Genomic DNA, 22,636 nt, shown 5'->3' on the forward strand with positions numbered 1-22,636 from the left:
TGCTGGAGTTTTCTCACTTTGAGGGTTCCTCACAGGAAAATGCATTTATTTAATGATTTACAGTTTGAAATGCACTTATTGCAAATTTGTATTGTTTAGTTGCTGTGCCAGTATCTAGAGATAAGGGCTATTATATTAGGGAGACCTAGCAGCCTTTGAAAACTCTATGTTTTCATAAAGCACACTTAGATTAAACTAGCAGATATGACACTGGAGGCTGACCCTGAGTATCTGGAAACACAAAAGAGAGGAACAGTTGCAAGCAGAAACTAGTAACTGGAACATGGAATGTGAGAAGTATGAATGTAGGAAAAATGGACATTGTTGAGGAAGAAATTGAACACATAAATATTGACATACTAGGCACTGGCAAAAATGAAATGGATCAGAGCGGTACATTTTTAATCAGGTAATCATACGCTCTACTATGCTGGAAATGAAAAGATGAGGAAAAATAAGATCTCATTCATAGTAAAAAAGACTATTTCTAGATTCATCATGAAACACAGTGTAATGAGTGACATATTATTATCCATTTGTATGCAAGGAGAACCAACAACTAGAACCAGAGAGGAGGAAATAGATTTCTACCAACTTTTATAGTTGTATATCTATCAAACATGCAACCAAGATGCATTAATAATAATGGGGCCTGAAGTGCAAAAGTTGAGAACAGACAAGAAAGATCAGTAGTCATAAAACATGAACTTGGTGACAGAAATGAGGCTGGAGAAAGAACAAGAGAATTTTGTACAATCAATGACTTAACCTTTGCAAATACTTTTTATAAGAAACACAAATGTTGACTATACACATACACCTCACCTGATAATCTACACAGGAATCAGATTGACTACATCTGTAGAAATAATTGATGGAGAAGCTCAACATCACGGGCTGATGTGGAATAGATCATAAACTACTCATATGCAATTTCAAATTGAAGCTAAAGAAAATAAAACAAAATCTATAAGAGCAAAAATTTGGCCTTTCAGTCCATCCCACCTGAACTTAAAAATCAGCTCAAGAACAGGATTGAGGCCTTAAACACTAACAAAGAACAGACGAGCTGTGTGATAATATAAAGAATATCATCCATGATGAATGCAAAAAGTTATCATAAAGACACAGGAGGAAGACAAGACCAAGATAGATGTCAGAAGAGGCTCTGAATATTGCAATTAGAGCACTGAGAAGTCAAATCAAGGGGAAGAAATCAGGAAGTTAAGGAGCTGAATAGATGATTTAAAAGGCCTCTCGGCAAGACAAAGTAAAGAATTATAATGAAATGTGCAAAGAGCTGGAGTCAGAGAATCAAAAGGGATAACTAGCTCAGTATTTCTCAAGCCAAAAGAATTGAAGAATAAATTCAAGCTTCAAGTTTCAGTACTTAAAGATGCTATGGGAAGAACATTGAATGATCCAGAATGCATCAAAAGAAGATGAAAGGAGTACACAAAGTTACTGTACCAGAAAGAATTCGATGATACCAAAGAATTTAATAAAACAACATATGACCAAGTGGAAATGGTGATAAAAGAGGAAGTTCACGCTGCTCTGAAAGGATTGGCAAACAAGGGCCCAGAAATGTATGGAATACCAATTGACAGATTTAAGCAAACAGATGCTTCTCTGGATGTGCTCTTCAGTTGTGCCAGGAAATCTGGAGGACAATTACCTGGTGAACTGACTAGAAGAGATAAATATTTATTCCCATTCCCAAAAGAGGTGATCCAACAGAGTGTAGAAATTATCAAACAGTTTCGCTGGTATCACATGCAAGCAAAATATTGTTAAAGATTCTTGAAAAAAAAAACCTACTGGAACAATACATTTACAGAAAACTACAAGACAAACAAGCTGGATTTAAAAAAGGTCATGGCACTAGGGACATTATAGTCAATGTCAAATGGACCTTGGTTAAAAGCAAGAGAGAGTATGAGATGAATGTCTCTGTTTCATAGACTGTGCAAAGACATTTTGACTGTATGGATCATAACAAATTGTGGCTAACCTTGAGGAGAACGGGAATTCCAGAACACTTGATTGTGCTCCTGTGAAAACTACACTCCACTCAGACCAGGAAGCAGTTCTCAGAACAGAGCAAGGAAACACTGCGTGATTCAGAATCAGGAAAGGAGTGTGTCAGGGTTGTATCCTGTCTCCATACCTTTTCAATTTATATGTGGAACAGATAGTTCTGGAGGCTGGACTTTATGAGGATGAATGTGGAAGGAAGAGTGGATTGGAGGAAGACTCAACAACAAAATCTGTGAAAGGGAGGCAGTCTACAACTAGGTCAGCAAGAACAAGGGCCATCACATGCCTGCTTTGCAGGGATCAGGTGGGAAAGTATATTGACTTTGAAGATACCAGGCTGGAGTGAAAAGAGCCACAGGGTGTTCCTGTTTCTGAGGCAATTGCTCTTTCAGCCTGCTTTTCTGATGAAAGAAAGGCTATCTAATGACTTTATGTTGGTTGTCAGGAGACCCTAGTTCTTGGAAAAATGGATCATGCTTGCAAATCAGAGGAAGATTCTAAGCAAGATGGGTAGACACAATGATTGCAACAATAGGCTTGAGTAAGGTGGAAATTGTGAGGATGGCACCGGATGAGTAGGATTTCAATCTGTTGTTCACTATGAATCATTGTTGGCTCAACAGGACCTAACACAACACAAATCAACTAATCTGAGTCTTTTTACCTTTGGCAACAATTAGACTCTTTGAATCCTCTCATGACAATATAGGTAAGCTCCTCACCCTCTGAGCCTTTAATGTGATGTGTCCAGGAGTCTGTCCCTTCACTAATAAGGGCCAAGACCCTAGATATCCAAGAATTTAGTACCTCACTCATTGTATCACCTGGAAGTCCCAATATGCAACTCACCCCTAAGCCGCATTGTCAACAATGCTCTGCTTGTTTATGCCACACCTGCCTTGCCAGCTGCACAGTCTACGGCATCAGTGTGACAAGCGATGCGTGACTACAGGCTGCCAGGGTCCTCCAGCATGATGAAGGCAAAGGTTGAGCTGAAGCCCGGATATTTGTGGAGATGTCTCACTCAAACTCTAGGGCTGAGTCAGGATTATAAAGTGTTCTGGGGAATGGGGTCTATTATGTTTAGTTACTTTCTCCATCTGTTTTGCTTTTCTTCCTCAAGTGTTCCTGCAATTCCAGAAAGTCCTGGAAAGTCAGAGAGCACTGTGAGTAATCATTACTTAGAAGAAAGGCTGGATGTTCTTGGAAATGGGGGGCAACCAAATCTAGTTGAAAGAATTCAGAGCATTGAATACTTCATTGAAAATATATTAAGAAATATTTCTGTAAATGAATCAGATAACACACCCTTTGCTATGCTTGTACGTCATCTGGATAATGATTCTAATGTGCCTTTGTATAAAGCTTTGGACTAGTTAAAGAATAAAACGAGCTAGGCCTCCATGGTGTACATTAAACCCTACTGAAAAAACTGAAGTATTAGCTGGAATTTCCAAAGCAATAGAGCATTATAAAGGGTCATATTATTGCCATGTTCATTATATAGCAACTGCCTGTCAGACTTTACAAAAAGTGAAAGAAACTTTTGAGAAGTGGCCAAACTAGTAACCACACGTCTAACATCTTGTTGAAATGCACCTTGTAAGACCGCATGTTTATGATGTTATCCTTTATTAATAGCTTACTGATCTGTTTGCGTCAGCTGTTTCTTACAACAGCAAATGTTAGATTTTTCAAAGTAAATGTCATGTATCTGGCATAGTGACAAGAAGGATTGTATAAAAAGTTCATTTATACTCAGTAAAGTTGGCAGCATCACAATCTCTCTCTGGTGTTGTGTTGTCTGTCCCGCCGAATCCGTTCCCACCTGACATCTTCACCACATCCCTGGGTCGGTGTCGAGATCGCTCACATCCCAGTCTGCAACAGTTTACATCTGGCAGGTCTGATGTCCCAGTTAGGCTGTCTGGGGCCATCAAAATCCCCTGGCTCTGGGGTCGAAGTTGCTATGGTCAGTGGGTCATGCAGATCCTCAGATGTCTGAAATGTCTTTGCTATACATATATCTGTAGGCTCTGAATCCCCTTTTCCCACATGACCTGGCATCTTCTGGCTCTTTCCTATCAGTCCTTCTTTTGTACATAGGAAGGCCTGGCCATGCTAGGCCTCCTTCTGCTGCTCTGTCAAGAATTTACAGGAATGCATTTATTTGTTTTCCCTCATTTGCTTCCAGGGAAGAGCTGAATTGTTGCAGGTAAAGACTCAGAAATGTCTATGAGAATAAACACAACATTCTAAACTAAATCTTTTCATATATACCCTAAGCCTTCCTAGTATTTGCTCAAACATAAGATCATGTAACTGCTTCCTGTTAGAATGATTTATCAATTGCTATTTCCCATGAAAAATAAGGTGACCCTCCCTGCAACAATCTTACAGGCCAAAGTAAAAGTAGAAGTCACAACTATTTCAAGCCCTTTCCTAAGAATAATCCATAAGGAATTTGCTAATGAAGAGAACTAATCTGCAAACTAAAGACATGACCTACAGAAAGCAGCACCATGCAGCCAGAACTCAGGGGATCAACAAAGCCATCGTCATGTGCTGCAGTTGGGGTGGTGGTTCGAGTTGGTATCTTTATTGGGGTCCATGTTTCCTTTATTCCTGGGGGATATCAAAGACTGTGGATGGCAGAGATCTTATCAGGGAATCCACTTGGGAGAGTGTTTCAATGATGTTTCAGGTGGGAGACACAGTGATTGGAAGTGCCCAATACAAGAACATTTGGGAGCATGAAGGAAAACTCCTCGCTGCACAATTGGTGAAGCATGGGATTACCAACCTGTGTGTCACTGGGGGTAATGGGAGCTTCACCAGGGCTGACATCTTCTGTTCCGTGTGGAGGGACTTGTTGAGTGATCTCTAGAAAGCAAATGAGGTCACAGAATAAGAGGCCATGAAGTCCAGCTACCTGAATATTGTGGGACTTCCTGGTATTGACGTGACCATTGGTACTGACTCTGTCTTACACTTATTATAGATTACAGAGATTGTAGATGTCATTAGTACCACTGCTCAGAGTCAGCAGTGTTGGTATTAGAAATGATGGGCTGGCACTGTGAATGCCTGGCTTTCGTCACCTTTCTCTCCTGTGGGGTTAACTTGATTTTTATCCTTGAATTTCCATAGGATGACTGGGAGGAATATTTTTGTCACAGTGAGACAGGGGCTTGAGGCTCTCATCTCAACATCATCATTGTGGTCAAGTGTGCAATTGACAAGAATTGGAAGCCAATCATGTCAGAAGACATCAAGAACCTGGGATAAAGCATCTGGGACACTCAGGTCACTGATTTGGGGCATGTGCAGCAGAGTGAGACATCATTAGCCTTAGACCAGTTCCCAGACAATTGGATGGGTGTGGACACCGATGGCACTTTTAGAAGGGAATCCAGACACCCTGGCCTGTGTGAGAGCCTCTCTGGTAACCAGGCTATATGTGTGCCAGCCCTGGAGTGTGACCATCTGACCAAGGCTATGGACAAGAAGAAATTTGATAAAGACCTAAAGTTGAGAGGCTGGAGCTTCATGACCTGAGAAGTATACAAGTTTCTAGCTCATGTCAGACTCCTAGTATCTAAGACATTTTCACATACTGTGGTTGTGACAGATGTGGGCACACCTGCTGAAGTCATGAATGCTGCTGTTCACTCCACTGTGAGACTCAGCCTCATCCAGGGCGACCACTTGCTGGGTATTCATGTTGATTTCAAGGGCCTGGCCAAGGGTCAGAGTGTCAAAACTGGTTGGGGCTTTGTTGGAATCTGGACTGCATAAGTGGCTCTAAATTTGGGGCTAAAAGGACTCTACCCAAGAGATCCATGTCAACATAACATTTGGGGCCTTGACATCATTGTAGCTTTGAGGCTTACACAGGGAGCCTGGAGCTGATGTAGGGCAGGTAATAGTTTTATGAGCTCCACATCCCATTGCAGTTTTTCCTGCTATTGTCTCCAACAATGTCCCTGGCTCAGTCTTCAGCATTGAGGCCAACACAGCACTCAGTACAATCTGCATACGGCCTGTGATAGCATCAAACAGTATCAGGTACCAAGCAGTAGGTGTTTGTCACTGAGGCTGTGGGTGGTAGCTGTGGCTACCTGGCTACCATGGAAGGACTGGCAGCTGGGGCTGATTGATGCAGCCTACATTTTTGAGGAGCCTTAACCATTTGAGATCAGCAGGTGAATGTTGAGTATCTGGTGAAGAAAAGGAAAATAATTGTGAAAATAAGTCTTGTGTTAAGGAATGAGAAATACAATGAGAACAATACCACTGACTTCATTTTCAACCTGTACTGAGAGGAGGGAAAGTGCACCTTCAATAGTAGGAGGAATTTCCTTGGCAACACACAACAGGGTGGGAGCTCAACTCCATTTGCCAAGAATTTTTCCACTAAGATGGGAGCTAAAACGACAAACTGGATATCCTGGAAAATAAAAAAAAAAAAAAGTTATTGTGTTATCATAGTAGATGGGTCTTTGCCAACACTCTAGACTCAGGCTGTGTTGTGGGAATGCATAAGAGGGCCCTAGCCTTTCAAACAGTGACTGAGCTGGAAGGATCACATGAATTTTGGACACTGCTTTTCAAGGACCAATGGTGGCTAAAGTGAGGCCCATCCAGAAAATCTTAGCCAAGTATGAGATCTGTCAAAAATGGTTTGGGCAAGCTTCTGTCACTCTTTTGAGTGAAGGAATGGATTATATGACCATGCACTCCTTGGTCTATCATTGCAAGTCTATCAGTGCTACTAGAATTCAACCTTGTGAGCACAGGCACTGATATACTTCAGTTACTGAGTATTTTCTTAAAAATAACTTTATTTATTTATTGGTAATAACAAAGAGTCTTGATCCCTCTTCTTTACAATAGTGATAAGTTAGTGACTACCCTAATGAATGCCAACTGGTCACTGTGGGAAAAATCCCCAACCAAACAAAACCATTTCAAGTCCCTTTATTTAAGGATATTTTTTATTCATTATGGATTGATCATTGTCTTTAGTTAGTCTCAAGGCAGAGCTTGTCTGCCAGGCTGTTTTCTTCCATTCCTCCTCTCAATTTGAAAAGCCACCTTCCACTCGCCCATGGCCAGGGTCCTGGCAGGACAGAGTCCTCTTTAAGCCATGCAGATCTCAGGGCACTCTCTGTATTTCTAGAGCCAGGCGCTCAGCCGGCACTGGATCCTAAAGAATGACATAGGCTCTTCAGTCTTGCCTAGTTTATGTCATCTTCTTGGAATCTTGTGATGAAGATGCAGGAAGCATCAGAACAATTTCTAGAATGCACTTGGCTCACTTGCCTGACCTCTCCCTCCCCCTAAATGAGCAAAGGCCTGCATTGTTCCTGTAGTGGCTCTGGAACTTCTGCCCACTGCCTGGCCTTGCTCCTCCCCTTGGACAAGAGTTTGTGACCTCCACTTCTCATCCTGAGCAGTCTCACTTGGGACCTTAAGGCTATTATTAACAATTGTCATTGAGATGCTGAAGCTGCAATCTGTCTCTGGACTTTCAGAGGTGGAATTATTGTGTCAGAGATGAGACTGATTATAAGGCTTGATGATTGAAGACTCTCACATCAAGAGTAAGGGAAACCCAGTGGTGCTTGCTGGGGTTAATTATCTGTTCCTCCTGGGTCCAAGGAGGTGGTCTGTGCAGTATTGTTTGAAGTGGGAATTCTGGTCTCCTTCTGGATAGTGTAAGGAGGGACAGTGACCAGGCATATTACAGCCTGGATGGCCCCAAAGGCCCAGCTAGTTGGGGCTTTCTGGCTGCATCTTCTACTGCTGACTGGGGAAAACTCTGTTTCCAGAAGGACCTCCCATATTGAGAAACTACAGGTAAGGCCATTGCTCTGTGGAGACTCCTTCTCAGTCAGTGCCCCACGGGAAACAAATGGCTTAGAAGAGGCCCGAAGCTGTGACAGAGGACATGAAGAGTGTAGACTTTGGTGAAGGGATTATAGGGGTGGTATCAGAGACGTTCTCCTCCGGCTGGCTATCTCCATCATCCTGATCCTCAGTCAGAGATGGGATGATCCTGACGACATTCTCTTCAAAGTGCACTTGCTTCTTGCCTAGTGAGTCCGTGGGCTCTAGGGTAAGCTCCATCAGGGTGTCTGGAGGCTGGCAGGCACCGGGCTTCTGGGAACCCTTCAGGATGCTCTTCATGTGGATGAAAAGAGATCCTGGTCCCTCCTTGAGGGCTCCATGGAACTTATAGGTTTGTTCAGTATCTCCGGAGCCAGTGGTATTTACAGTGCTGCTGGAGGGGTCGGTGTAGCACTCTGGAGTGGATGGTCCCCAGGGAGCTGCTTTGCTCTTCTTCCGCTTGCTCAGCACAAAGTAGGCCAGGCCAGTAATGATGAGCATGGAGCCTGCAAAAGACTTGGATGGTCAGTGGTGTGAAGAAACCCAAAGACCATTTATTATTTCCCTTTCTTTCTCAGAGAGAGAGAGAGAGAACGAGCTCGTGTGTGCAAGTGCATCAGTCCCGGGGACTAGGTCATCCTCCAGGAGGCAGGGCTTGTAAATAGTTGAGTGACCACTTTCTAGGAGACCTAAGCTACTGAAGAGCTCTGGATTCTGAAGACCCTCCTTACTGACCTAATGTTGCTGCTTGGACTCCCTTACAATGCTCCACTTCCTCCTCCCTCAGGACAGCTTCCTCGGCTGGACCTGTGAAGCTTTTCATTAACCTGGACCCTAGATTTATTGCAAGACCCACTGCTGCATTAGACTTAATTTAATTCCCAGAAATGGCATAAGCCCTTCACATTAGCACCCCTATAGTCCTTTGAGTACAGCTAAGTACTGTGTGTGCTTCTCTGTGGGGTCAGCCCAGTGTTCTGCTGCTTTCAGGGTTCTGCATGATCCTTTTCCCATCTCGGAAGAAAGGGGTGGAAGGGGCTATGCTGCTTTCCAAGACCACAGCTCCTGTGTTCCCCAGGAATAGAGATTGTCGCTTGTACTGGCTTGGTCAGAACTGAGTCTTTCTCAGGGTCCCCCTGGAGAACTCATGCAGGACTCACAGTCCTGAGAAGCTACTTGTGTTCAAAGAGCTCTCAGGAAGGATGAGGATGGCTTTGCCTTTCCACTGGTGTCCCTTGGGCAGTTGACCTTGTAGCCCTTTAGATGAATCATATAGGAAGGGCACACTTTCTAAGAGGGAAGGGCAAAAGAGGGTGTCAGAAGAAAAGGTCATGGACAAAAGCAAAGCAGTGGGAGCACTGAATCCTGGGTTCTGGAGGACTCATGAGGTCTATAGGAAGAGTAGGGCATAGAGGATAAAGTCTTCTGGTAACAAACTTGAGATGTCTAGAAAGTTATGCAAAAGAGTTTGGACCTAGTTTGGCGGGCACTAGAGAACCTTAAAGGACTTAGAAGAAAAAGTCCCCCTTGGGTGTGGTCAGCTTCACACTACCCCAACAAGGATGTTGCCTCTTGAGATGTCCCTACTATCTGGTCAGGATGGAGTTCATCTGATGACTCCTTATTCACATGCTGCAGTAAGGGGAACTGACAATGGGGCTTTGTGGGCTCTGGAACCAGCTTCAAGAGCAGGCCTGCTTCCCTCAGAGACCAGGGTAGGGGTAGCCCTTTCCACTCAGAGGCTACTAGCCTCTATGACCCCATGGTGCCCATACCTGGGATGGTCACATGCCAAACCAGCACTGGATGGAGGAAGCAGGCCACAGACAGCAGCAGGTAGGCCAGGAACTTCTGAAAGCAGCCTAGCCAGTGGGCTTTCTCCCTTGCCTTGTAGGCCAATGAGCCTGGCTGACACCTGGGAGAGGGAGTCCAAGATTAGACAGAGGTTTTTATTGTTGTGTACAATTGAGTCAGATCCAACCCATAGCTGACTTTTCAGAGTTTTCAAAAGCAGTAAATGACACAGGAGGAGACTGTCAATCTTCCTCACACAGAGCAGCTGGTGGATTTGATTGGTGTGCCTAGGCATGGTAGCACCACTTCTTACCATTAGGCCACCAGAGCAGGTATTCTTATATTGTGAAAAACTCCTGCAATACCAGAGACTGCTTTGGCTTTAGCTCAGCTCCTGTCCCTCATGTAGTCTGTGAAAGAATTAACCAGGCTCTGCTTTGGTGATCATTCTATCATGGCCTGAGGGATAAAGTTCTGGAAGTTCTAGGGAAGTCCTCATTGTGGGAGTTCAAGACTAGGGATCTTGCATAAGCCCCTTCAGGAAGCTATGCTTTTTCTTGCCTCAGGATGGGCTCAGGCTCAAGTAGGGTATGCAGCATATCTTGCCAGGGAGGTGAACTGGGGACTAAGAGCTAGTCTCATGGCATGCCTTCATGCCTATAACTGCATCATTCTAGCAGGTTCTGAAGCCTAATGGGAACTGGGTTTCCAAAGTGGTGGGTCTCTAAAATCGAAAGGAAGAAAGTACTCATCATCTCCTCTGAACTTGCTGACAGTGGGTCACTTCAGCTATGCACAGCTGTGCCCAGCTCTGGCCAGGCTAACTTTTCAGGGTGTGGTGGAGGTAAGCAAGGTAAAGGGGAGCTCAGATCACAGTATGCTTAGCCAGCTGACCAACCTTAAAACCTTAATGCCCAGACAGTGTAAATTAGAGTGCTGTACAGTCACTGTCAGCCCCTAGTGGACACTCCTTGCTGGACAGATTTTAGGTCAGAGTTAGGGAAGTCTGTAGCAGATAAAAGCCCACTTTAGTTGCAGAGCTCCTTCCCCATGACCTCCTTAGTCTCAGGGACTCCATGGCAGTAGCAGACAGGTAGCAGAGATGGAGAAGGGCTGTTGACTCAAGGATAGTGACCCCGGGAGGCAGCCAGTAGCCATGCAAGGTGTAAACACTGCACTTTAACAGGGTGTGGGTCTGTAGTCCATGATTCTCAGGGACACCAGCAAGTAGCAGAGTAAACAGAAAACAGTTCTTCACACCCCTACTATGGGTTCTCCTATGCTTGTGTAGGCTTGGACCAGAACACAGTGATTGGATGTTGAGTTGTTTGGGGTTTGGGTTTTTTGGTGTGTGGACATTGGGCTTATCCCAGGGACCACGAACAGGAAAAGGCTTTCAATGAAGGCTTCAACTCACTAGTTTACTCCCTGTCTGAGAATAAGACAGAGAATGAGTGAATCTCGTCTACCTGGACAACAAACCTCTGGGTCAGCAGATCACAGCCCTCAGGAACGACAACTTGGTGTCAGCACAGGAAGTCCCATGGGCCATGATCTCCCTAGGGATGTCTGGAGCTGGGAATGAGTATTGGAGAGAAGCTTCATTTGCTATACTTACTGGAAGCAGGTAGCCAGCAGCTGAGCCATGAAGTAGGAACCTTCACACACAGAGACAGCGGCTCCAGTAAACCTGAGGAGCAGATAGATGAGGGGACCCTATCTTCACTCACCCACAGTTTTTCCCCTCTTGATCTTCTTAGTCTTCTGGGAATCTCAAGTTACCTGGTCACCTGGTTTTTTAGTCTGGGTCCTACTTCAACCACCAGCCAATATCTACCAGGTGCTGTCTAGGCACCAGGACTCAGGCTTGGCTGATGTGATGATCAATAAGGAAGGAGGTAAGGCTCAGAGATTGGGGAGAGGATGCTTCTGTGTATCTTTCTGCCTTCCGTTGCACCAGGTTTCACCAACCGCACTTCTGCTTGTGTAAACCTTAACACTAGATCCATTTCCTAGCCTACTATTCTTATTTTTCATTGTCTTAACCAGGACTTCGTGATTCTACTTCTTGAATACTTTTAAATTTATTCTCATTCTTTCAGATTCTACCAGCATTGCATGGCTATTCCTGAAGGCACCCGGTATCTAGTCTCCTGGCTCCCTGGCTCCATCTCCTGTTTTTCACAGTATTAGCACTGGGCTTGAGGGCTGTTTACTACACTGGTATTTGATTATATTTTTTCCAATTTAGATGCTTCGTGGCTCCTTATGTTCCAAATGTGGGCAGGGATCCTCCAACCAAATATCTCGGAGAATATGTGAAAATGTAGATTCCTGAGAAACCTCAAGTTTTTCATAACAGTGTCTTAGAGAATGAAACTTACAATGGCCTACAGAGATCACAGTTTGAGAAACCCTATGGGGCAAGTCTAATCTGTCCTGGACGGGTTAGTATGAGCTGCAATGGACTCCATTGCATGCATCAACAATGACCTTTGTAAGAGTTACTATGTACTCTGGAATACCTGCACTTGGACTTTATGGGGAGGCTGGACTTTACGAGGAGGAATGTTGCATAAGGATTGGAAGGAGACTCATCAATAACCTGTCTTATACAGATGACAGAAACAATCTTGCTTTTCAAAACTAAAGAAGATCTGAATGTTTGTTGCAGAAGGTCAAGGATGCAATCTTCAATATGGATGGAAGTTCAACATCAAGAAAATAAAGATTCTCACCACTGGGCCAACTGGCAGCATTATGTTAGATGGAGAAGAGATTGAGATTGTTAACAATTTCATCTTGCTCAATTTCACAATCCAGCATTCTTGGCAACAGTCAGGAAGTCAAAAGACAAATCACATTAGGAAAATCGATCAGGGACAGATCCAGAATGCTGAAGAGCAATGAAGTCAATCTAGAGACTAAGGTATACCTGGTCCAAGTCATAATCTTCTCAGTTATTTGCTGTATATCAGAGAGCTGAAAGATTACTAAGGATGACAGAAAGAGAATCAAAGCCTTTGAGTTGTGATGCTGGAGAAAAATATTGAAAATTAGATGGACTGCCAAGAGAACAAACAGGTATGTCTTGCAGAGGGTGAAATTAGGTTACTTATTGGAGGAAAAGATTTTGAAGCTCTGTCTCACATACTTTGGGCATGTTACAAAGAGGGACCAGCCTTTGGATAAGGACATCATGCTTGGAAGGGTAGATGGTCAGCATAGGAGAGGAAGACTCTGATGAGATGAATTGACTCAATAATGAGGTAATGTGAATAGATAAGAGCTAAAATCAATGAGATATAACACAGAAAAAGAACTGAAACCACCCATAAGATCAGCAGCTGTTTCTTTAAAAGGGTTAAAAAAATAGACAAATCATTGGCAAGCTTAATAAACACAAGAACAAAAAAAAGGGAAGACACAAATAACTTGAATAAGAAACAATAGAGGTGACATCACAAAAGAATCAGCTGAAATTAAATCTATAATATTGGAATATTATGAAAAGCTATACTCTTATAAACTTGAAAACCTAGAGAAATCAAACAAATTCCTTGAGACTCACCCTCTACCCAGATTCACAGGACAGATATAGAAATCTTGAACAGATTCATCACAAATGAAGAAATTGAGCAAGTCATTAAAAATATCCCCTCACCCTAAAAAAAAAATGATGGCCCCGATGGCATCATGGCTTAATTCTGCCAAATATTCAAACAGAACTATCACCAATTTTAGTTAAAATATTTTTTAAAAAACTAGAAAAGGAAGGGACACTAACAGAGTCAATCTATGAAGCAAGCATAACCCTAATACCAAAACCAGACAAATACATTATCAAAATAAGCCTTACAGACCAATATCTCTCATGGTTATAGATAAAATTCTTAATCAAACTATGGTCAATAGAGTCCAACTGTGTGTGTGTGTATACTTATATATATATATATACACACGTGCACACACACACACACATACATATACATACCAGTATATATGTATATGTGTGCATATATATATACACACACCAGTAAATAATATATGTATATATGCACATGTATATGCACCACTATACATCATATGTGTGTATATATATATACTAGTATATATGTATATATATACACACACATATATGTACCAGCATATATGCATGTATGTGTATATTGTGTATATACACACACACATACATATACACTGGTGTGTATATATATATATATATATATATATATATATATATATATATATATAAAACTGTTGTTGTTGTTATGTGCCGTCCAGTCACTCGCGACTCATAGCAACCCTATGTACAACAGCCCTAAACTCTGCTCTATCCTGTGCCAGTCTCACTGCCTCTGACACACTCATTTCAATTACCCCAGTCACTGAATTAATCCACCTCATAGAGGGTCTTCCCCTCTTGTGCCGTCCCTCCACCTTCCCAAGCATGATGTCCCTCTCCAAGGACCTCTCCCTCCTTACAACATATCCAAAGTATGTCAGACGAAGCCTCAGAATTCTTGCCTCCAAGGAGCAGACTGGTTTAACCCTCTCCAGGGTGAATCTGTTTATTTTCTTGGCAGTCCAGGGTACATTCAATGCTCTTCTCCAGCACCACAGCTCAAAGGCATCAATTCTTCTATCCTCCTTAGTCACTGTCCAACTCTCTGATGCATAACAAGTGATTGCAAAGACCATAGCCTGTATCAGGCGCACCTTAGTCTCCAGAGAGACACCATTGCTCTTCAGTACCCTGGAGAGGTCCCTAACAGCAGACTTTCCCATCGCAATACGTTTTTTGATTTCCTGGTTACTGGTGCCAAGACTGTTGACCATGGAGCCAAGCAGACTAAAGTTGTTAACAATCTCAATCTCTTCACCATCCATCCTGATGCTGCCAATTGGTCCAGTGGTGAGAATCTTTGTCTTCTTAACATTGAGCTTCAATCCATACTGAAGGCTGCAGTCCTTGACCCTCTGCAGCAAGCACTTCAGGTCCTCCTCACTGGTATATTTATGTACATATACATATACATATACACATATACATATATTATATATTGCTATATATACACACATATACATAATATACTGGTATATATGTATATGTGTATATGTATATACATATATATGTATATAACACATATATACTGGTGTATACATATGCATATATACTGGTGTGTACATATACATATACAGTGGTGTGTGTATACATATACACATACACATGCATATACACTGATGTGTGTATACATGTACACATACACATGCACATGCACATACACATACACATACATATACATATACATATACATATACATATACATATACACTGGTGTGTGTATATATATGTATGCATGTGTGTGTAAAGAGGTGGTAAAATTGTTGCTATTTGCAGATGATATGATAGTATATATAGAAAAATACCAAGATCTCAACAACAAATTTAGACCAATTGGTAAAGTGGCAGGATACAAGATCAACATATAAAAACTAGTAGGATTTCTCTACAGTAACAAAGCAAACTCAGAAAAGGAAATTAAGAAAGCAATACCCAGCCAACCACAAGTTGTGATACTTGGGAATAAACCTAACTAGACAAAGGACCTTTATAAAGAAAACTACAAACCATTACTGTGAGAAACAATAAGAGATCTAAATAAATGGAAAAATGTTTTCTACTCACAAATAGGAAGACTCAATATGGTGAAAATGGCAATCCTACCAAAGCCATCTACATATTTGATGAAATCCCAGGACAGATACTAAATTAATTTTTCAAAGAGATAGAAAAGGCAATTGGCAACTTTACTTGGAAAGGAAAGAGGTTATAAATAAGCAAAACACTTTTGAAAAACAAGAATGCAGTGGGAGACATAGCACTCCCTGATCTCAAAACCTACAACACAAGCTTTAATATCCAAAACAGCATGGTACTGGTACAATGACAGACACATAGCCCAATGGAAGAGAATCAAGAACCCAGACATTAACATATCTACTTAAGGTCAGCTGATTTTCAAAAAGGAAGCAAAACTTGAAAAATGGGGAAATGACAACCTCACAAATGGTGCAGACAAAATTGGACATCTACATGCTGAAAGGTGAAGCAGAATCCACACCTCATACCATACACAAAAATCAACTCAAGGTGGATAAGAGACCTAAGGGTAAAGATCAAAACTACAAATACCATAAAAGACAAAATTGGACCAAACTAAGAAGGCCTAGCTTAAAGGCATCACAGCTCTATGGTATAAATAGTCTGTCAAATAAAGCCAGATATACACAACAAGGAGAGAACAACATTGGTGAAAGGAATCTTTTAAACATTAAATCTCTCTGTGTATTAAAGATGTTTTCCTATAGGGTGAAAGGAAAACTTATTGACTGGGAAAACAATCTGTCAGTGACATTGCAGACAAGGGTCTTATAATGAAAGTTTACAGAGTTCTATAGAGCCTCCACAAGTTCCAATGCAATAGTCATTGTCTATCCACTCTTGTCCTGTTTTCCTCCCAACCCCCATGTCAGATATGCTTTATAACAGTGATACTATGCTGTATTTGTCCTTTTGTGAGTAGAATATTTCACTCAACATGATGTCATCTGAGTCCTCCATGTTGTATAGTGTACAAAGTCATGATTTTTCAGTAATGCATAGTACATGCATTGTATAAATATACCGTCTCCTTATAACACTCCCATTTTAGCACCCCAAAAGCCAAATAATAAACAAAAATTAATCCAAAATTTAAGACTAATCAGTAAAAGTATACTTTTTCTACATCCACTACTACCCAATCCTTACACTCTAATAACCTAAGTACTTCCAATGTCTATTTCTCAGTAGTAAGCCATATATTCTTTACTATATCTCTCTACTCTGACTCACCCTTTATTCGCCTTTAAGTAAACTAACCAAGAGACACTAAGAACCAGTCAATATAGTTAAGATTTTAGCCAAGTTGTTCTAACAAACTCAGTCTAACACAAATATGCTATTGCTGATTACCCCGTTGTATGTTAGAGCAATTCCTCAACAAATATCCAAATGATATCTGTTCCTCAAAATCATAAAGAAGTTATCTTTTAAAACTTGTCATAAACTTTATATAAGTTTTTTTAAAAGTTACACAAACCTGTAGTAACCATAGCACTTAAAATACACACTAAAAACACTAATTATTACAAAATTAAAAAAAAATACACCGCAAAACCAATTTCATTCCATAAAGATTTAACTCAAGAAATTCTTCAAGCATAATTAAAACAAAGCTTTCACCCCTCCTCAAGACCCTTTTATCAGGCCTACTGTTCCAGGCCTCACCCAAACCACCCCTCCCCAACCCCAATTGTGTCTGTCTTGACAAGCTTTTCCTTCTTGAAAAATTCTTCTACCATCATACTCTTCTTGAAAAGTTCTTATACAATAAAAAGCCTCTTTCATCCCAACCTACCCCATATGCTGTATTCTTACCCAGCCTAACATCATCAAACGTAACCCAAACACATTCTGCCTTCTACTCAGAAAGAAGCCCAGATCTCTCTCTTCCATTATTTAATATAAACCCCACAATATAAAAATTAGCACTGGGTTCGGTTAAAAGATGCCCCACATGTCTATCTTTTTCTAAATCACCCAACTAAAAAGTATTTAGCTATCTCTTTCACGTTGTATGAACTGGAAGTCTACACAGACCAGGTTCTGCTTCTCTTCAAAGTCAACTTCCAAAGATGCCTGAAAGCAAGGAGTCTCTTCTTTTTCACCTGCAGACACAGCATCTACTCTTGTCTGCTGACCAAGCCAACTCTGAACTAATATCTATATCTCTAACCCAGCATCTCAAATGCAAACAATCCATAATAAGACTCCTCTCTTTAGTGTCAAGCCTAAGAATGAACAGGAGCTACTACTAACATTGGAGGCCTAGAAATCTTCTTATAAAATTCCACCATCTCTCAAAAACTCTCCTAAGAGTCACCAGACAATATTGCAACTCAGCTTATTGCAGTCCAAGACCAAATTGACTCCTTTATTGTAGATGTATTACAAAACAGAAAGAGATAATTAACTATAAAAAAGGTAGTGTATTATGGTTATCACAAGAGTCCACAATTAAGGTTGCATAGTGGAAATTACTTGGGGCGGTGGGAGGGGTGTGGGGGGATTGTGTACCAGGGAGGGAGTCTTTCTTTTGCTTTTGAAAGAGAGGAGTGAACTGGGGGGTGGAGGGAGAGGGCTGGGCAGGTAGAGAAGTGCAGCAATGAATGAATGGAAATCCAAATTCTCTGTAAATGTTCATTAAAATTATTTAATAAAATAAAATAAAAAAAATTATAAAAAAAAGTTAGTGTCTCTCTTTCTGTCAATACTGGTTTACATACAAAGTTAATAAAGGTCATATACATTGTTTTTCACAAAAAAGTAAAAAAAAAACCCAACCATCTAAACAAGCAACTGCACAATGTATACAAGTGATTGTTGTTGTTATGTATCATCGAGTCAGCTGCGACTCATAGTGACCCTATGTACAACAGCCCTAAACCTTGCTTTATCCTATGCCAATTTCACTGTCTCCAACACAGCTATCCTGATTACCCCAGTCGCTGAATCAATCCACCTCACCAATTAAAAAAAAAAATAAAAATTAAAAATAGTGGCAAAGGAAAAAAATGGTAGTCTCTGCCTATTTCCAGGGGAAGTCTGTTGTTTCTACAAACTAATACTCTAAATAGACAATCTGTTCAGATACAGTTAATCAGCTTACTTGATTGCTAACACAATTAGAAATGCTCAGTTTATCCCCAGCTTTCAAGTAAATTACAAACACTTACCCACCAGGATCCAACTACATCAGGTTAATGGTTCACTCACAGGTAGGACAAAACTGACTTAAATACAAAGGCCTGCCCACCAGATCCTGTTTGCCTACACAAGAGGCTTCACACCGAAGCTGATTGTAAATGAGATAAGATACAGTTAATCAGCTTACACTTACACAAAAGCCCATATCCACATGTTAATTAATAGCCCCAAATTCCAAGCAAAATAGCATCTTTTCTAGTCCTCCCTAAAACCTCTACAAAAAGAAACAGCCCTTGACTGACCGTACACCATTTTGACCTCCTCTGTGTGCAGTTCTGTCAGTTGGCATCCATCTCAGTCATACCTATGCAATAAAATCCTTTTCCTTTTGCGGATGGGTGGCAGGCAAGACTGATAAATAAATTACAAAATAGGTAAAAGTAAAAAATCAAACAACGTTGTAGCAAACAACAAATGCTGGCAAGGTTGTGAAGAAACTGGAACCCTTATTCACTGCTGGTGGGAGTGTAAAATGGTGCAGCCACTATGGAAGGCAGTATGGTGCTTTCTCAAAAAGTTGCAAATAGAAATACCATTTGACCCAGCAATTTCACTCCTGGGAATATACCTCAAAGAAACCATAACCATCACCCAAGCAGATATATGCACACCCATGTTTATTGCGGCTTTGTTCAAAATAGCAAAGAGTTGGAAACAACCTAAGTGCCCATCAACTAATGAATGGCTAGAGAAGCTGTGGTATATTCACACAATGGACTACTATGCTGCATTGAAAAACAAGGAACTCATTAAATATTATTCAAAATGGATGACCCTGGAGGGCATTGTGCTGAGTGAAATATCTCAGTCACAAAAGGACAAATACTAACTACATAGTGCCACTGTTGTAAAATGGGACTGACATATGGATTGGGGGGGGTGGAGATTGAGAAAGATGGGATAAATGATATATACCACATTGAAACAGATGAGAGATTGTTCAAAAGGTATATGTGATTAGGTATTATGGTCTTGACATGAGTCCAGAATGACGGCTGCATAGTGGAGTGGACTTGGGGAGAAGGATTGTATAACAAAGAATTTTTCTTTTACTTTTCAAAGAGAAGACAAATTGAAGGGGAGGGGTGGGCAGGGAGAAAAGTGAAACAATAAATGAATGGAAATCCAAAATATCTGTAAATTTTCATTAAAATTATTATTATTAATAATAAAAATGTTAAAAAATAGGTAAAAGTCATGGAAAGACTTTCACAAAGGAAGACCAACATACCCACAAAAAAAGGTAAAAATCACTAGCAATAAGAAAGATCCAAAATCACAATGAAATACCATCTCATCCCAGTAGCAAAGGTAAAGTTGAACAGGACAGTATCAATAAATGTTGGAGAGGATATGGAGAGACTGGAACTCTCATATACTATTGGTTGGATTTTAAAATGGTACAACCACTCTGGAAGGTAGTTTGGCATTTCATAAAAAGGCTGAACATAAAAACACCATATGACTCAGCTATTCTACTGCTAGGAATATACCCCAGGGAAAATAGACCTAAGACACAAATGGAGACTTGTACACCTAGATTCGTAACAGCATTGTTGACAATAGCAAGAACATAGAAACAGCCCAAATATCCAACAAAAAAGAAATAGATTAAGAAATTGTGGTACATTCATACAGTGGAATACTATGCAGCACTCAAGAGTAATGATTTTGTGAAATACGGTATAACATAGGAAAGGATCGAGAGCATTACGCTGAGTGAACTAACTCAGTCTCATAAGGACAAACACTGCATCAGATTGTAAATGTAGAGGGATGACTAGTAAGATGTAGATAAAGGTCCAGGGGGAGAAGGGGAGAAGAAGAAGGGTAGTGAGAATGGGAGGTGGTAAAACCATGAGCTTGCAGAGTTTGGTGGACAGAGGGAGGGGGTGAAGTAATCGGGATGGATATAATGAGGACCTGGAAAGGCAGAGTTACTACACAGTGTATGGATTGCTTGTGGAGAAACAAGACTGAGGCTTCCTTGAGGTTGTAGGTCTCACCATCTTGGGGTCCTAGCATCCATGGCATGGGGCTAACCCAGGAGCCAAACAGGACAAAGAGACTTCAGTGTGCAGAATTTGGGGCAGAAGAAAAAATTTCTTGGTTCTCTGCAACAGAAAGCTGACATGCAAACCCCTGCATACAGGTGGCTCAAGCAGGTGGTACAGCTCTCACATCACACCAGAGACAAAAGGACACTAAAATGCAGAGGAAAAGTCAGGAAAGGTAGATCTCTGTGTCAAGAGTGAGCACTCTTCATTGTTTGTGGGGAGACGGGGGGGTCCCTTCCATTTGGGAGTCCTTGCCTCTGTGGCTGTAGGACCATCCCAGGGGCCACACAGGACAAGATACTTTACTATACAGAACTTCAGGCAGAGGGAGGCAATTTTTGTAGCACTCTGTAAGAGACAGGGAGGGTTGACTTGAGACCTCCTGCTTATAAGCTGCTTGAGCTAACAGCTCTGATCTCTAATCTTGTGACATTCCAGAGACAAAGGAAGCCATTAAGCTCCAAGAGAAAAGGTGCATGAGAAACTGCTTGAGTAGAGCACCTGGTCTTACACTATTCAGTCACTGCATATATGAAGGAGGCCTATAGAGTTGGTGTCAGGGGATTACTTCAAGTTGAGATTCCTACAGGGCTTCAGTGCAGAACAGAGAGAACATCAAAGATTTTAGGAAAGGCAAATTTTTTGTGGAAAGGACTTACGGTGGAGTTAGTAGCTCACCACATTTTAACTTGGCAACTAATTAACTTTAGAAAGGCAAGAATCACCAACAATTTTTGCGGACACAATAGAAACGAACTAACACTTACCAAGAAAAACTTTAAATAATGTCAAGAAAACAACAGGCAGCTTCAAACACTGAAAAAAGCCAAATTAAGCCTTCCTCCCTAAAAAAGCAGAGTAAATCAGTGCGGTGAGCCATACTGTAGCCATATTCTGCAAGTCTCCATTTTGTGCCAGGTTCAAATGTGCAGATGTTTGAAGAGAAGCAAAAACAGGTTTAACTGTTTCTTGAACCCCAAGGCCAAGCAGGGATGTGCAGAATGGTTCCTCCCTAAGGACTTTGTTTATACTTCAATTTTGATGGCCTTGCTTGCTAATTAGGAGAGCAAATGGTCTTGCTTGCTAGCAGGTGACTCATAAATCTGAATGTACTGTCAACCTTGAGGCTGAGTTGTTTTTCTGTTCACTGCAATAAGGATAAAAAGACTGGAAAAAATAAACTCAGCACTACAGAACTTTTTCTGTATGCCTCTCCTAACTCTTTCTCTTGTGTAGTTTATTTCTTTAATCCACGCTCCTCGTCATCCCAACCCTGTTTGTCTTGACCAGCTGGATTTGGTCAAATCAGAGAACACATGCATACCTCAGAATCAAGAAGGCAGATGATGTACATTGATATTGAGATTTTTAAACAGCTGCGAATAAAAATACAAATGTTGGAAGAAGCAACAGAAGTTACAAATAAAGGGATTAGCTAGAGGTAGAGATCCAGAAAAAATATATTGATGAAGAATTATTTGAACAGCTATGAAGGAAGATGAAAATGATGAAAGAAACAATGGAAACCAACAGGAAAGCAAATGCTCCAGAGAAACAGAAACAGAAGAAATATATTAATGAGGAGGAACTTGCACAAATATGGATGAAAATGCAAAAAAAAGGAATAAAGAATTGAAACTATAGATAATGAGATACAAGAACTTAAAAAGTCATCACAAGATAGTGAGGATACTTCCAATAAAGTACTAGAAAGAACAGTTAGGCATGAAAATGTAACCCAGAATATTAAGATTGAAATGGCAGAAGTGTCCAACACATTGGAAGCACAAAAAAGTAGAACAGAAGAGATGGAGCAAAGTGTCAGTGACAAGAACCTCAACGAAAACATAGTAGGAAAAAAATCAGAGATAAGACTTCAATACATCTTCAATAATGTATACTGCACTGAAACAGAGGAGGGAGAAAACTGTTTAAAAGAGATATATAACTAGGTATTTCTGTCATCACAGGAGACTAGAGC

General features: G+C 41.0%; 1 protein-coding gene and 1 pseudogene across 1 annotated transcript in view; one reads left to right on the plus strand and one right to left on the minus strand.

Annotated features, from left to right (window-relative positions):
• Nucleotides 1-4,540: 4,540 nt before the first annotated feature.
• Nucleotides 4,541-6,846, plus strand: LOC102845232 (annotated as a pseudogene).
• A 1,116-nt stretch (nucleotides 6,847-7,962) lies between these two features.
• LOC102868599 (transmembrane protein 72-like) overlaps nucleotides 7,963-22,636 on the minus strand; it is a 59,010-nt gene continuing 44,336 nt past the window's right edge. The window contains exons 3-5 of the mRNA XM_006897725.1: nucleotides 11,345-11,416; nucleotides 9,708-9,847; nucleotides 7,963-8,438 (exon numbers count right to left, since the gene is read on the minus strand). Coding sequence (XP_006897787.1) covers nucleotides 7,963-8,438; nucleotides 9,708-9,847; nucleotides 11,345-11,416 — 688 coding nt within the window. The remainder of the gene's footprint in view (nucleotides 8,439-9,707; nucleotides 9,848-11,344; nucleotides 11,417-22,636) is intronic.

This window comes from Elephantulus edwardii, unplaced genomic scaffold (assembly GCF_000299155.1).
Source record: "Elephantulus edwardii isolate Elephantulus edwardi_28Jun2011 unplaced genomic scaffold, EleEdw1.0 scaffold00213, whole genome shotgun sequence".
Lineage (NCBI taxonomy): Eukaryota > Metazoa > Chordata > Mammalia > Macroscelidea > Macroscelididae > Elephantulus > Elephantulus edwardii.